We start from the raw sequence: 15,494 nt of genomic DNA, 5'->3' as shown, positions 1-15,494 counted from the left end.
AATATATGTATTCAAACATTTATTTGCCTTGACTCAGGATGTTCAACATTCCTTATTTTCAGACAGTCAGTTTCATATTTGGGATAATGCATTTGAATCAAATATTTTTCTTACCTTAAAGATTTGACTTTTTTCCCTGTGGGCTGTTAGGCTCGCGGGGGCTGAAAATGCTTCATTTTATTGCGTCATTCTTGGCGCAAAAAATCTTTTCTGTTTCCGGCGTCATAAGTGTCGCCGGAAGTTGCGTCATTTTTGACGTTCTTTTGCGCCAAAAAATGTCGGCGTTCCGGGCGTAGCGTCATTTTTGGCGCCAAATAATGTGGGCGTCTTATTTGCCGCTAAAAAAATATGGGCGTCGCTTTTTTCTCCACATTATTTAAGTCTCATTATTTATTGCTTCTGGTTGCTAGAAGCTTGTTCACTGGCATTTTTTCCCATTCCTGAAACTGTCATTTAAGGAATTTGATCAATTTTGCTTTATATGTTGTTTTTTCCTCTTACATATTGCAAGATGTCTCACGTTGCATCTGAGTCAGAAGATACTTCAGGAAAATCGCTGTCTGGTGCTGGAACTACCAAAGCTAAGTGTATCTGCTGTAAACTTTTGGTAGCTATTCCTCCAGCTGTTTGTATTAATTGTCATGACAAACTTGTTAATGCAGATAATATTTCCTTTAGTAATGTCCTGTTGCAGTTCCATCAACATCTAATGTTCAGAATGTTCCTGATAACATAAGAGATTTTGTTTCTGAATCCATCAAGAAGGCTATGTCTGTTATTCCTCCTTCTAGTAAACATAAAAAATCTTTTAAAACTTCTCTTTATACAGATGAATTTTTAAATGAACATCATCATTCTGATTCTAATGACTCTTCTGGTTCAGAGGATTCTGTCTCAGAGATTGATGCTGATAAATCTTCATATTTATTTAAAATGGAATTTATTCGTTCTTTACTTAAAGAAGTACTAATTGCTTTAGAAATTGAGGATTCTGGTCCTCTTGATACTAAATCTAAACGTTTAGATAAGGTTTTTAAATCTCCTGTGGTTATTCCAGAAGTTTTTCCTGGTGCCATTTCTGAAGTAATTTCCAGAGAATGGAATAATTTGGGTAATTCATTTACTCCTTCTAAACGTTTTAAGCAATTATATCCTGTGCCGTCTGACAGATTAGAATTTTGGGACAAAATCCCTAGAGTTGATGGGGCTATTTCTACCCTTGCTAAACGTACTACTATTCCTACGTCAGATGGTACTTCGTTTAAGGATCCTTTAGATAGGAAAATTGAATCCTTTCTAAGAAAAGCTTATCTGTGTTCAGGTAATCTTCTTAGACCTGCTATATCATTGGCTGATGTTGCTGCAGCTTCAACTTTTTGGTTGGAAACTTTAGCGCAACAAGTAACAGATCATGATTCTCATAATATTATTATTCTTCTTCAACATGCTAATAATTTTATCTGTGATGCCATTTTTGATATTATCAGAGTTGATGTCAGGTTTATGTCTCTAGCTATTTTAGCTAGAAGAGCTTTATGGCTTAAAACTTGGAATGCTGATATGGCTTCTAAATCAACTCTACTTTCCATTTCTTTCCAGGGTAACAAATTATTTGGTTCTCAGTTGGATTCTATTATCTCAACTGTTACTGGTGGGAAAGGAACTTTTTTACCACAGGATAAAAAATCTAAGGGTAAAAACAGGGCTAATAATCGTTTTCGTTCCTTTCGTTTCAACAAAGAACAAAAGCCTGATCCTTCATCCTCAGGAGCAGTTTCAGTTTGGAAACCATCTCCAGTCTGGAATAAATCCAAGCCTTCTAGAAAAGCAAAGCCAGCTTCTAAGTCCACATGAAGGTGCGGCCCTCATTCCAGCTCAGCTGGTAGGGGGCAGGTTACGTTTTTTCTTTTTTTTTTTTTAACTTTTATTTATAACCAATATGGGGTGCAAAGTTACAAGATGCCCCTCCAGCCCACCTCGCAGGGCGAGCCAAGAAGGTAGGTAAGACAGTACAAGCAGCTGTGATTTCATACAATAACATACATATAACTTCGAGAATTTTCAGCAGTTAACCACTGCTCTAATAGATATGGATCTGCACCACTACATTGGGGTTTTTAGCATTATTAACAAACAAACAGATATGGAACAGGGGGGGGGCAGAGGGGGAGAGGGACAGGTAGAATGGAAAGGGGTGGGGGGAATAAACAGAAACATGACATAAAACGGGGGAGGTAAGGGGAGGCGAAGGAGGGGAAGCCGGGGAAGAGGGGGGATAGAGTGGTGAGGGCTGGGGGAGACACAACAAGTGTATACATACCTATACATACCATTTCTGCCCATTCCCCAGAATAATCTATGAGTTAGTGCGGCATGAATACAATACAATATGCAGTTAGTAATATCGTTGGATCACTTATATTAATAAAGAGTTGTCAAATTTCAATAAGAGAGGCTTTGATCAACCTTTCTGAGATACTTATATACATTGCTGGGACTGAACTAGACATGACAGTAAACTACATTAGACTAAACACACCATCGTCCCCAGAGATTTGAGAGTGAGAGTGAGTGTCTTGACACTGTGGCGAGATAGGATCATAGCTGTGCAATTCGTAATCGGGTATAAGTGGTATGGTCAAGAGAATATATAAGGTATAAGGTTGGACTCTATATGCTGTCAGAGGCATGTTACTTAATAGGGTCTGTTTAATAGGGCAATAGAGAGTAGGGAAGACGTCTCAGTAACTGCTAAGTTATGTAACTCAAGAGTTCAAACATGGCTCCCCTGATAAGAGAATGTGTGCAGTCACCCAGTCGCTGACAAATAGCATGTATGATGTATGCGAGTGTCCAGATCTTACAGGCTGACGTGGCATGTACAGACAAGCATAGAGGCAACAGTTTGCAGGGACATTCTAAGAGTTGGAAGATGTAGTTTAAAGGCTCTTCCTTACAGAATCATAATGGTCATAATGCTACTTGCTAAATATATTCATTAAAGGTTTAACCCAGAAGAGTAATAGTATATAAAACATGATATCTATTGGTATAAGTAGAGCTGACTCTGAACCCACTACGCTGAGCCAACTGGCAGTAATAACTCTTTATCTGTATGACTTTGAGTGTGTGGCTATACTTGCATGAGAATGTTTATGTTTATGGCAAGCCTGAGGATAGTAAGCTTATATAGAAAACAGAACAAAAAACAAGCATGATATGTAGCTGCTTTAAGTTTGGTGTGAATATATAAAAAGAATTTGATTCATATGGAGCCTGCCAAGGGTTAACAAGTAAGTGGATACTGAATGTGTATTTCTGGGAGTTTTTAAATCAGCTTTGTGAGGTTAGGCAAAATAAATAGTGCAGGTATTATTGGAAAAGTGATTTGTAGAGTATGCAAAATTTGTGAGTTTACACGTATTTAAACTAGGCCTTTGCAGGTACATAACTGTGGTAAATAAACCAGACAAGTAAACAAGTCATAAAAGCCAACAGGGCTAGAACCGACAGTGATCAGTCTCTATTCGAAAGCCTTCCAAAGTTCTCAAAACACCAGCTGTGACATTAGATACTGATAATTTTCAGCCATTTTCGTGAGGTTAGGCAAAATAGATAGTGTAGGTTTAAGAATGTGTGCAGTCACCCAGTCGCTGACAAAAAGCATGTATGGTGTATGCGAGTGTCCAGATCTTACAGGTTGATGTGGCATGTACAGACAAGCATTGAGGCAACAGTTTGTAGGGACATTCTAAGAGTTGGCAGATGTAGTTTAAAGGCTTTTCCTCACAAAGTCATAATGATCATAATGCTACCTGCTAAATATATTCATTAAAAGTTTAACCCAGTAGAGTAATAGTATATAAAACATGATATCTATTGGTATAAGTAGAGCTGACTCTGAACCCACTACGCTGAGCTAACTGACAGTGAGAACTCTTTATCTGTATGACTTTGAGTGTGTGGCTATACTTGCATGAGAATGTTTATGTTTATGGCAAGCCTGAGGATAGTAAGCTTAGTTGGATCCTTAAGGGGGCAATCTCAATGAACATTATAGAAAACAAAACAAAAACAAGCATGATATGTAGCTGCTCTAATTTTGGTGTGAATATATAAAAAGAATTTGATTCATATGGAGCCTGTCAAGGGTTAACAAGTAAGTGGATACTGAATGTGCATTTCTGGGAGTTTTTTAATCAGCTTTGTGGGGTTAGGCAGAATAACTAATGCAGGTATTATTGGAAAAGTGATTTGTAGAGTATGCAAAATTTGTGAGTTTACACGTATTTAAACTGGACCTTTGCAGGTACATAACTGTGGTAAATAAACCAGACAAGTAAACAAGTCATAAAAGCCAACAGGGCTAGAACCGACAGTGATCAGTCTCTATTCGTAAGCCTTCCAGAGTTCTCAAAACACCAACTGTGACATTAGATATTGATAATTTTCAGCCAGTTTCATGAGGTTAGGCAGAATAAATAGTGGCCTTTAGCGCAGGAAGACAAATCATATAGAATAAATAGTGCAGGTTTGATTGGAAGAAAGGTGTGTAGTGTATACGAAAGTTCACTTGTATTTAAACTAGACCTTTGCTTGTACATAGCTGTGGGAAATAAACCAGTCTAGTAAGCAGCTCACCCGACCCCAGCACGAGATGGAGTATGGCACTCCTGCCTTAGAAGGATGCAGCTCTTCTGCGGATGGGAGAGGGGCTGCCCCGCAGTGAGAAGTAGGGGTATTAGCGCAACAGGAGAGCAGCCGTCACCTCTCAAGTCCAACTCCGAGGCTGTCCGTAGAATGGTTCCCTGCGGTGGGGCAGTTACAGCTGTTGGCTGTCTGCCCCCCCGTGCAGCATAAGTTGTGCGGCTGTTGTCTTCTCCCGGTGTATACAATGCAGGAGACTCGGGGGCTCTATCGTCGCTCTTTTTTTCCTGGTTGAGACACTGGTCAGTCGTGTCGGCTGGACACAACACCATGTTGATGGCTGGAGAGCCAAAGCGAAGATGATCAGGGACACGGATTGCAAAGCCGTCAGCGCTCTCATTCTTACAGAGTGCCAGGAATCCCGAGGTTTGGCGTGCCTCCACTGAAGTAGGTCTTGGGTATATCAGTGCGTGAGGGACATCCATATCCTTCAATGTCTCTGTTTCCAACATGACCCGGTAGTTTGGTTGGGGAAGTAGAATAGGGGAGTGTGATCTCTCCATCAGTGTTATGATGCCGTTATCCAAGGTGCCATTTTTCAAATTGGCTGATAAAGTCTGACGAGACACATTCAAACATGTGGGAAGTACATTAGGATGTTCGGGTGTGCAAAGCTCCCGCACTTCACAGAGGAGTTCCCCCATAGTTGTTGTTAGGGAGTCCAATATCGGCATAAGTGCATCTATTAGGGCCTCAGTAATGTGCGCCATCTTATTTGTCTGAGTGTGCACGTCTGCAGGTTGAAATACAAATTTTAACTTTTCTGTGCCTTCTCGGAGGCCAGGAGTTATAATGTCCTGATCCTGAAGTATTCCCAGGCACAATTATTGCCAAGGGAGGTATGGATGGCTGGAGATTCTGCCACAATGCCTTCAAAAACAGGTTGCAGTCACGGAGCAGAGTGAAGCTGTGGCCATCTTGTTAAGCCGCCTACCGGAAGCCCCAGGTTACGTTTTTTCAAAGAAATTTGGATCAATTCTGTTCACAATCTTTGGATTCAGAACATTGTTTCAGAAGGGTACAGAATTGGTTTCAAGATGAGACCTCCTGCAAAGAGATTTTTTCTTTCCCGTGTCCCAGTAAATCCAGTGAAAGCTCAAGCATTTCTGAATTGTGTTTCAGATCTAGAGTTGGCTGGAGTAATTATGCCAGTTCCAGTTCTGGAACAGGGGATGGGGTTTTATTCAAATCTCTTCATTGTACCAAAGAAGGAGAATTCCTTCAGACCAGTTCTGGATCTAAAAATATTGAATCGTTATGTAAGGATACCAACGTTCAAAATGGTAACTGTAAGGACTATCTTGCCTTTTGTTCAGCAAGGGCATTATATGTCCACAATATATTTACAGGATGCATATCTGCATATTCAGATTCATCCAGATCATTATCAGTTCCTGAGATTCTCTTTTCTGGACAAGCATTACCAGTTTGTGGCTCTGCCGTTTGGCCTAGCAACAGCTCCAAGAATTTTTACAAAGGTTCTCGGTGCCCTTCTGTCTGTAATCAGAGAACAGGGTATAGAATACAAAAAAGAAGAAGGCGCCAACATAGTGTGAATCTGTGTTTAAAGTTGTTCACTCCCCACACATGAATGGTACTTACGAGAAGTAAAGCACTTGAGAAGTGCTACAACGTTTGTGTTTTTGCACTTGTATATGATTATCTACACATATTCTTTTGCTCACATTTGTTTTATATATGTATAACAGTAACATTTCAGATTTTTGTTGTTTTTAGGCGCTGCTGATTTAACACATTTTTTGTATTTATTCAGAGAACAGGGTATTGTGGTATTTCCTTATTTGGACGATATCTTGGTACTTGCTCAGTCTTTACATTTAGCAGAATCTCATACAAATCGACTTGTGTTGTTTCTTCAAGATCATGGTTGAAGGATCAATTCACTAAAAAGTTCATTGATTCCTCAGACAAGGGTAACCTTTCTGGGTTTCCAGATAGATTCAGTGTCCATGACTCTGTCTTTGACAGACAAGAGACGTCTAAAATTGATTTCAGCTTGTCGAAACCTTCAGTCACAATCATTCCCTTCGGTAGCCTTATGCATGGAAATTCTAGGTCTTATGACTGCTGCATCGGACGCGATCCCCTTTGCTCGTTTTCACATGCGACCTCTTCAGCTCTGTATGCTGAATCAATGGTGCAGGGATTACACAAAGATATCTCAATTAATATCTTTAAAACCGATTGTACGACACTCTCTAACGTGGTGGACAGATCACCATCGTTTAATTCAGGGGGCTTCTTTTTTGCTTCCGACCTGGACTGTAATTTCAATAGATGCAAGTCTCATAGGTTGGGGAGCTGTGTGGGGATCTCTGACGGCACAAGAAGTTTGGGAATCTCAGGAGGTGAGATTCCCGATCAATATTTTGGAACTCCGTGCAATTTTCAGAGCTCTTCAGTCTTGGCCTCTTCTGAAGAGAGAATCGTTCATTTGTTTTCAGACAGACAATGTCACAACTGTGGCATACATCAATCATCAAGGAGGGACTCACAGTCCTCTGGCTATGAAAGAAGTATCTCGAATTCTGGTTTGGGCGGAATCCAGCTCCTGTCTAATCTCTGCGGTTCATATCCCAGGTATAGACAATTGGGAAGCGGATTATCTCAGTCGCCAAACGTTGCATCCGGGCGAATGGTCTCTTCACCCAGAGGTATTTCTTCAGATTGTTCAAATGTGGGAGCTTCCAGAAATAGATCTGATGGCGTCTCATCTAAACAAGAAACTTCCCAGGTATCTGTCCAGATCCCGGGATCCTCAGGCGGAGGCAGTGGATGCATTATCACTTCCTTGGAAGTATCATCCTGCCTATATCTTTCCGCCTCTAGTTCTTCTTCCAAGAGTAATCTCCAAGATTCTGAAGGAATGCTCGTTTGTTCTGCTGATAGCTCCGGCATGGCCTCACAGGTTTTGGTATGCGGATCTTGTCCGGATGGCCTCTTGCCATCCGTGGACTCTTCCGCTAAGACCAGACCTTCTGTCGCAAGGTCCTTTTTTCCATCAGGATCTCAAATCCTTAAATTTAAAGGTATGGAGATTGAACGCTTGATTCTTGGTCAAAGAGGTTTCTCTGACTCTGTGATTAATACTATGTTACAGGCTCGTAAATCTGTATCCAGAGAGATATATTATAGAGTCTGGAAGACTTATATTTCTTGGTGCCTTTCTCATCTTTTTTCTTGGCATTCTTTTAGAATTCCGAGAATTTTACAGTTTCTTCAGGATGGTTTAGATAAAGGTTTATCCGCAAGTTCTTTGAAAGGACAAATCTCTGCTCTTTCTGTTCTTTTTCACAGAAAGATTGCTAATCTTCCTGATATTCATTGTTTTGTACAAGCTTTGGTTCGTATAAAACCTGTCATTAAGTCAATTTTTCCTCCTTGGAGTTTGAATTTGGTTCTGGGGGCTCTTCAAGCTCCTCCGTTTGAACCTATGCATTCATTGGACATTAAATTACTTTCTTGGAAAGTTTTGTTCCTTTTGGCGATCTCTTCTGCCAGAAGAGTCTCTGAATTATCTGCTCTTTCTTGTGAGTCTCCTTTTCTGATTTTTCATCAGGATAAGGCGGTGTTGCGAACTTCTTTTGAATTTTTACCCAAGGTTGTGAATTCCAACAACATTAGTAGAGAAATTGTGGTTCCTTCATTATGTCCTAATCCTAAGAATTCTAAGGAGAAATCATTGCATTCTTTGGATGTTGTTAGAGCTTTGAAATATTATGTTGAAGCTACTAAGTCTTTCCGAAAGACTTCTAGTCTATTTGTTATCTTTTCCGGTTCTAGAAAAGGCCAGAAAGCTTCTGCCATTTCTTTGGCATCTTGGTTGAAATCTTTAATTCATCATGCCTATGTCGAGTCGGGTAAAACTCCGCCTCAAAGGATTACAGCTCATTCTACTAGGTCAGTTTCTACTTCCTGGGCGTTTAGGAATGAAGCTTCGGTTGATCAGATTTGCAAAGCAGCAACTTGGTCCTCTTTGCATACTTTTACTAAATTCTACCATTTTGATGTATTTTCTTCTTCTGAAGCAGTTTTTGGTAGAAAAGTACTTCAGGCAGCGGTTTCAGTTTGAATCTTCTGTTTATGTTTTTCATTAAACTTTATTTTGGGTGTGGATTATTTCCAGCAGGAATTGGCTGTCTTTATTTTATCCCTCCCTCTCTAGTGACTCTTGCGTGGAAAGATCCACATCTTGGGTAGTCATTATCCCATACGTCACTAGCTCATGGACTCTTGCTAATTACATGAAAGAAAACATAATTTATGTAAGAACTTACCTGATAAATTAATTTCTTTCATATTAGCAAGAGTCCATGAGGCCCGCCCTTTTTTGTGGTGGTTATGATTTTTTTGTATAAAGCACAATTATTCCAATTCCTTATTTTATATGCTTTCGCACTTTTTTCTTATCACCCCACTTCTTGGCTATTCGTTAAACTGAATTGTGGGTGTGGTGAGGGGTGTATTTATAGGCATTTTAAGGTTTGGGAAACTTTGCCCCTCCTGGTAGGAATGTATATCCCATACGTCACTAGCTCATGGAATCTTGCTAATATGAAAGAAATGAATTTATCAGGTAAGTTCTTACATAAATTATGTTTTTACCTGTAAAAAAAAATACAAACAACCCCCCCAACAGTAAAACCCACCACCCACACAACCAACCCCCCAAATAAAATACTAGCTAAAAAAAACCTAAGCTCCTCATTGCCCTGAAAAGGGCATTTGGATGGGCATTGCCCTTAAAAGGGCAGTTAGCTCTTTGCCGCCCAAACCCTAACCTAAAAATAAAACCCACCCAATACACCCTTAAAAAAAACTAACACTAACCCCCTGAAGATCGACTTACCGGGAGACGTCTTCATCCAAGCCGGGCGAAGTGGTCCTCCAGACGGGCAGAAGTCTTCATCCAGACGGCATCTTCTATCTTCATCCATCCGGCGCAGAGCGGGTCCATCTTCAAGACATCCGACGCGAAGCATCCTCTTCTGGAGACGACTAAAGCTGAATGAAGGTACCTTTAAGTGACGTCATTCAAGATGGCGTCCCTTAGATTCCGATTGGCTGATAGAATTCTATCAGCCAATCGGAATTAAGGTAGAAAAAAAATCATATTGGCTGATGCAATCAGCCAATAGGATTGAAGTCCAATCCTATTGGCTGATCCAATAGGATTTTTTCTACCTTAATTCCGATTGGCTGATAGAATTCTATCAGCCAATCGGAATCTAAGGGACGCCATCTTGAATGACGTCACTTAAAGGTACCTTCATTCAGCTTTAGTCGTCGCCAGAAGAGGATGCTCTGCATCGGATGTCTTGAGGATGGACCCGCTCAGTCCCATAGAAAAAAGGCTTTACGAAATTTACGTAAGTCGTTTTGCGGTAAGGTCAAAGAAGTGTGTGGTGACCCTAAACCTTCAAGACTTGTAATAGCAGCAGGCGTAAAAAAGCAGCGTTAGGACCTCTTAACGTTGCTTTTTTTTACCCTAACGCACAACTCGTAATCTAGCCGTATGTGTTTAATCCCTGCAAAAGGGGAAACAAATAGGTCAATTCTCCAAGCAGAAAATGGCCATGTTCTGGTCAGGAGCTGTAACACCTGCAGCTTCAAAGTGTGTTTTTAACTGTGTGTTTAACCCCTTAACGGTGCTAAAACGTTAAATGCTGTCCTAACAGCGCTGGGCTTTAACGCTGTTAGGACGGCATGGAACATCCTAATTGATCTGTCAACTTGCAGCCTCCCGTTGGCCTAGCCAACAGTTTTAACAAAATTAATACAGCAGGTAGCAACATACAGAATATTTATTGTTTAAAAAGATGTTTTTATTGTTTGAAAAGTTTTGCATAACTAACACATTTATTACCTCTGTGATTACCTTGTATCTAAGCCTATGCAGACTGCCCCCTTATTTCAGTTATTTTGACAGACTTGCATTTTAGCCAATCAGTCAACCCTCTCATAAGTAACTCCATGGGCGTGAGCACGTTATCTATATAGTACACATGAACTAACGCTGTGAAAAACTGTTTAGCTGTGAAAAACTGTCAAATGCATTGAGATAAGAGGCGGCCTTCAATAGCTTAGACATTAGCATATGAGCCAACTACATAAGTTTAGCTTTCAACTAAGAATACCAAGAGAACAAAACAAATTTGATTATAAAAGTGAATTGGAAAGTTGTTAAACTTTCATGATTCAGATAGGGCATGCAATTTTAAATTTTGACTAGACTGTCCCTTTAAGTAATTGTTTATCGCCCCACAAGTTCTTTATATTACTGCAAGAGAAGGAGCTTGAGAATACCTTATTACCAGGCCAGGCAAAGCCTAGATCAAGCATATCAATGTTGCACAACTCTTACCTGACTGAGCTGTAGCTGCAAACCTCCAACCTTTTCAAATAGAACCCGCTGCTCGTGCTGAATCTTCCTGAGTCTCTCTCTCAGGTCCTCATTCTCAGCCTCCAGATCCTGAAGAAGAGAGGTACGGGGAGAGTCGCTACCTTAATCTTCTATAAAGGGATATTAATATGGCAGCAGTGTTTGCAACAGTGAATAACATTTTATTTATCAAACTTCACTCCTCATTCAGCTGCTCATTCTTGTATGTGTGTGTATGGTCTTATGTGCACACTTTCTGAGGTACCAGCTCCTACTGAGCATGTGCAAGAGTTCACAATAAAGAAAATCCAGCAGCACTAAGTAAAAAAAAAAAAAAAATCATAAATGCATGCCTGTGATTGGCAGACAGTTATGTGATACAGAGGACAGGGAAATTCAACTTTAAAATTTGTTGCAAAGAAACCTACTGTATATATGAAATTCAAAGTTTTTTTAAAAAAATCTTTATTTATAAACCAACTCATGGTACAGTTTTTATCGCAAGGAAACAAAAACATTGTACATTTTACTAAAAACACATTAACTGGAGGTATCAGATTACCTTATATTTGAAAAACAATAACCAAATACCCATACATAATTTCAGTACTCCTCAAAACAGATGCAAAAAACATAAGTGTGTTTCTAAAAGATATTTAACATTATTGCAATAGATTTTAATCTCGACCATGAACTGGATGGTTTTTACAACAGAGACAAAGCAAAAAAACATAACAAAAACAGGACAAAAAAAAAAGGAGGGACATAAACAAAGCCCATCTCTATTCCCCTCTACACTCCATGAGGCATGACCACCTCAAATTTGTTATAACCAAGAATCTGGAAATTCTCCTGTCAACACTGACATACAAAAATAATCTGATTTTTTTAAATGAAAATCTGTTTCTGCGTATCCTCTGTATATGAGAGTATTACCTTTAGCCATTTATTAAAAAAAATATAACAGCGATTTCCGAGCTTCGGTTTGGTTCGAATTGTTATACAGCTGTATTAATTAAATTATTATTCTCTTTTGAATAGGATTTGTCATGCAAAAAGATTATATCTAAATCTGTTAAACTAAATGGCCTAAATGTCCTCACCTTGGGACAAGTCCAAAGACAAAGTATAAGATCTGCACCCGGGTACGAACATCTAGCACAACAAATCATTTTCGTAGGGTACCATTTGGATATCCTAGCTGGGGATATGTATGATTGATTCATCACTCGCATGTGGGATTCTCTAAACCCTTGTGCTTTAACACATTTTTGTAATAATTTAAAGGAGTGTTTAATTTGTTTCCATTAATATCTCTGTAAATTCTTTTCTCCAATTACTATATATTAGATCTAAATTTCCTTTGCCTTTTTTTGCATTACCATATTATACCAAACAGCTATTGTTGTCAAACCTGCTCTATATAATCTGATCACATGATCTCTCTCTCCCAAAGAATAATCGTTCCCATATTTCTCTATTATTGATAAATACGGTCTGATCTGTAGATAGGCAAAAAAATCTTTGTCTGAATGATCGGACTCTTGTCTTAGATAAGCAAAGATTTTAATTGTCAAGTTATGATCCTCTAATTGAAATATATATATTAAGCCTTTTAGTTTCCATTTTTTAAAGATATTAGTAACTAAACTCGCAGCAAATGATGGGTTGCCCCAGATTGGTAGATATGCCGAAATTCAAAGCCTTAGTTGCATCTCTTTTTACATGCTTACCAAAGAAGGTTCTTTTGACTTCATTTGAGCCTCCTCCTGCGAACTTTGTTTTGACCATTTCTGTGAAGAAGCAAACAGACCCACAGCAGTACAAACATTACAGAGTGTTGTGTAAAGATCACTTACATCTCATTATTGCTTACAAAACGTTACGATTATAAACCTGCAATAACCAACTCATTTTGTGCCACTGCCTTCCTCCAAGAACAGAGAGTTACTAGTTTACCAGAAATAGATATACACCTGCAGCAATGTTCTTATTCTGGTGGTTGGTGAATGTTGGATATGTTTCGTCAGTACAGACAAAGTGCAGAACAAACCTGTGTGACAACCTACAGTTTACACTAGATTTACATCTATAACCCATAAATTAAAAGTTGGTATTTAATTTAATTTACAACTCATAGGCTTTAGAGAGCAGTGTGTTTGTGGGAATTAAAATTATACACAAAAGAATAAAGACCAAAGCACCTAAAAATATCCTAAAGGTCGGAGGGAACTGTATACAAATTACAGCTAACATGAGCAGTAGGTCAGACTTACAACCCTCATGATTTATAACTTCATAAACTCACCGTGCGCAGAGAAGTGACTCTCCTCACAGACTCGAGCCCTGTAGGAGAGAGTTACAAGACTTACACTTACTCATAAATTAATCTTGTCATATTCATAGGGTTAATGTACACATCTTGAATAGTGGCTATAAAGTTTTGTGCCAGTTTCAGTAAGAGGAGGCTTCCCAGATGTCTTTGGAACTCTTCCTTGATAAAAAAATGTATTTACACTAACCCCTTCCTCTTACTGCTGACTTAAGTTCATGTATATCCAGATTAGGACTATTTGTTAGCAAAAAAAAAAAAAAAGAGAAATATTTGGCCAAAAATTACTCAAGGAAGAGAAAATGCTTAAAAATGCACATCAAAGGTCTGAACAGCCCTTAAAACATTCCAATAGAAAAGATTTATCAGTAAAGTCTAAACCTTTTCTCTCTTATTCTCTCCTGATAACAGGAGTTTTGACAAGTAACAGTGCCAAAATGACCTTTTATTATTATTATTATTGGTTATTTGTAGAGCGCCAACAGATTCAGCGCTATAAACATAGGCGCTATACAAGGTAACATTTATAGAGATCAAATGGGTAGAGGGCCCCTCCTGAGAGTCGCACGGTTGTAGTTAGCTCTTATGAGCAGGTACATGTGGGAATCAAATAACCGCCTTGTCTATACACAACTGTTTACGTACATGGCTCATGGTGAATTCATAGCTCTAGAAGAAAGTTCCTCAATATGAATGAGTTGAATTACTTTCTGAGTTTACAGAGCCATCATTTTGGAAGAACAAATCCAACAGGCTAAAAACACCTTGATGGCTTTATGTCTTTTTTTTTAAGCCAGAATTGAGAGTAAATAATGTTATTGGTGTTCCCGATATCCTTAGAACATTTGAAACCCTTAAAAGGGACAATAAAAAATCAGGACTTACAGTTTGCAATGTAAAACAGCAGTGGATTACAAATATTAGGGTTATACAGAAAACACAAAAATTTGACTCAGCAAAAGTCTGCAAAATCATAGGCACCCATAACCCCTTAAAAACCCATCCCAGCAATGTCTTCCATATGAGAAGATATTACTCTAGCAGCACAAGGATTTCCCACATCTAAACTAATTTGTGCAACTAGAGCAAAGCCACTTAAAGGGACATGAAACTGAAGTTTTCTTTCGTGATTCAGATAGAAAATGCAATTTTAAACAACTTTCTAATTTACTTCTATTGTCAATTTTTATTCATTCTCTTGGTATCTTCTGTTGAAAAGCAGGGACGTATGCTTAGGAGCCAGCTCATTTCTGGAGAACTATATGGCAGTAGTTTTGGAAGAAAGTTATCCATTTACAACAGCACTAGATGGCAGCACTATTTTCTGTCATGTAGTGTTCCTGATGCCTACCTAGGTATCTCTTCAACACAAAATATCATGGGAACAAAGCAAAATTTTATAATAAGTAAATTGGAAACTTTTTAAAATGGTATGTGCTGTCTGAATCACAAAAACAAAATGTATGCTAAACTGATAAATGTATTTATTTCCTGGCATGGAGAGTACACGATTTCATTTCAATTACTAGTGGGAATTCAACTCCTGGCCAGCAGGAGGAGACAAAGAGCACCCCAGCAGAGCTGTTAAGTGTCACTTCCCTTACCCATAATCCCCAGTCATTCGGCCCGAAGGAAAATGGAAATAGAAGATGACACAAGGGTATAGAGGTGCCTGAGGTTTATACAAAAAAACTGCCGTCTTTAATTTAATTAAGAGCAGGTCATGGACTCTCTATGCCAGGAAAGAAAAACATCAGGTAAGCATAAATTTTGTTTTCTTTCCAATGGCATGGAGAGTCCACAATCTCACTCCAATTACTAGTGAGAACCAATACCCAAGCTAGAGGACACAGAATGAAAGGGATAGAGAACAAGACAGGCAGACCCAAACTGAAAACACCATCACTTGAAGAATTTTTCTCCCAAAGGAAGCCTTAGCCGAGGCAAAAGTATCAAATTTGGAAAAAGTATTTTTCAAAGAGGACCAAATGGCCACCTTGCAGATTTGCTCCACAGAGCTTCAATTATGAAAGCCCAGGAAGCAGAGACAAC

The 15,494-nt window shown here is 39.0% G+C and overlaps 1 protein-coding gene across 3 annotated transcripts in view; it reads right to left on the bottom strand.

The window, feature by feature from the left end:
• UACA (uveal autoantigen with coiled-coil domains and ankyrin repeats) overlaps positions 1–15,494 on the bottom strand; it is a 247,718-nt gene that overhangs the window by 41,750 nt on the left and 190,474 nt on the right. For all 3 annotated transcript variants that reach the window (XM_053718478.1, XM_053718477.1, XM_053718479.1), the window contains exons 9-11: positions 13,419–13,456; positions 12,844–12,903; positions 11,093–11,200 (exon numbers count right to left, since the gene is read on the bottom strand). In XM_053718478.1, coding sequence (XP_053574453.1) covers positions 11,093–11,200; positions 12,844–12,903; positions 13,419–13,456 — 206 coding nt within the window. The remainder of the gene's footprint in view (positions 1–11,092; positions 11,201–12,843; positions 12,904–13,418; positions 13,457–15,494) is intronic.

Source organism: Bombina bombina, chromosome 6 (assembly GCF_027579735.1).
Source record: "Bombina bombina isolate aBomBom1 chromosome 6, aBomBom1.pri, whole genome shotgun sequence".
NCBI lineage: Eukaryota > Metazoa > Chordata > Amphibia > Anura > Bombinatoridae > Bombina > Bombina bombina.
This window is presented reverse-complemented; position numbering and strand designations above follow the sequence as displayed.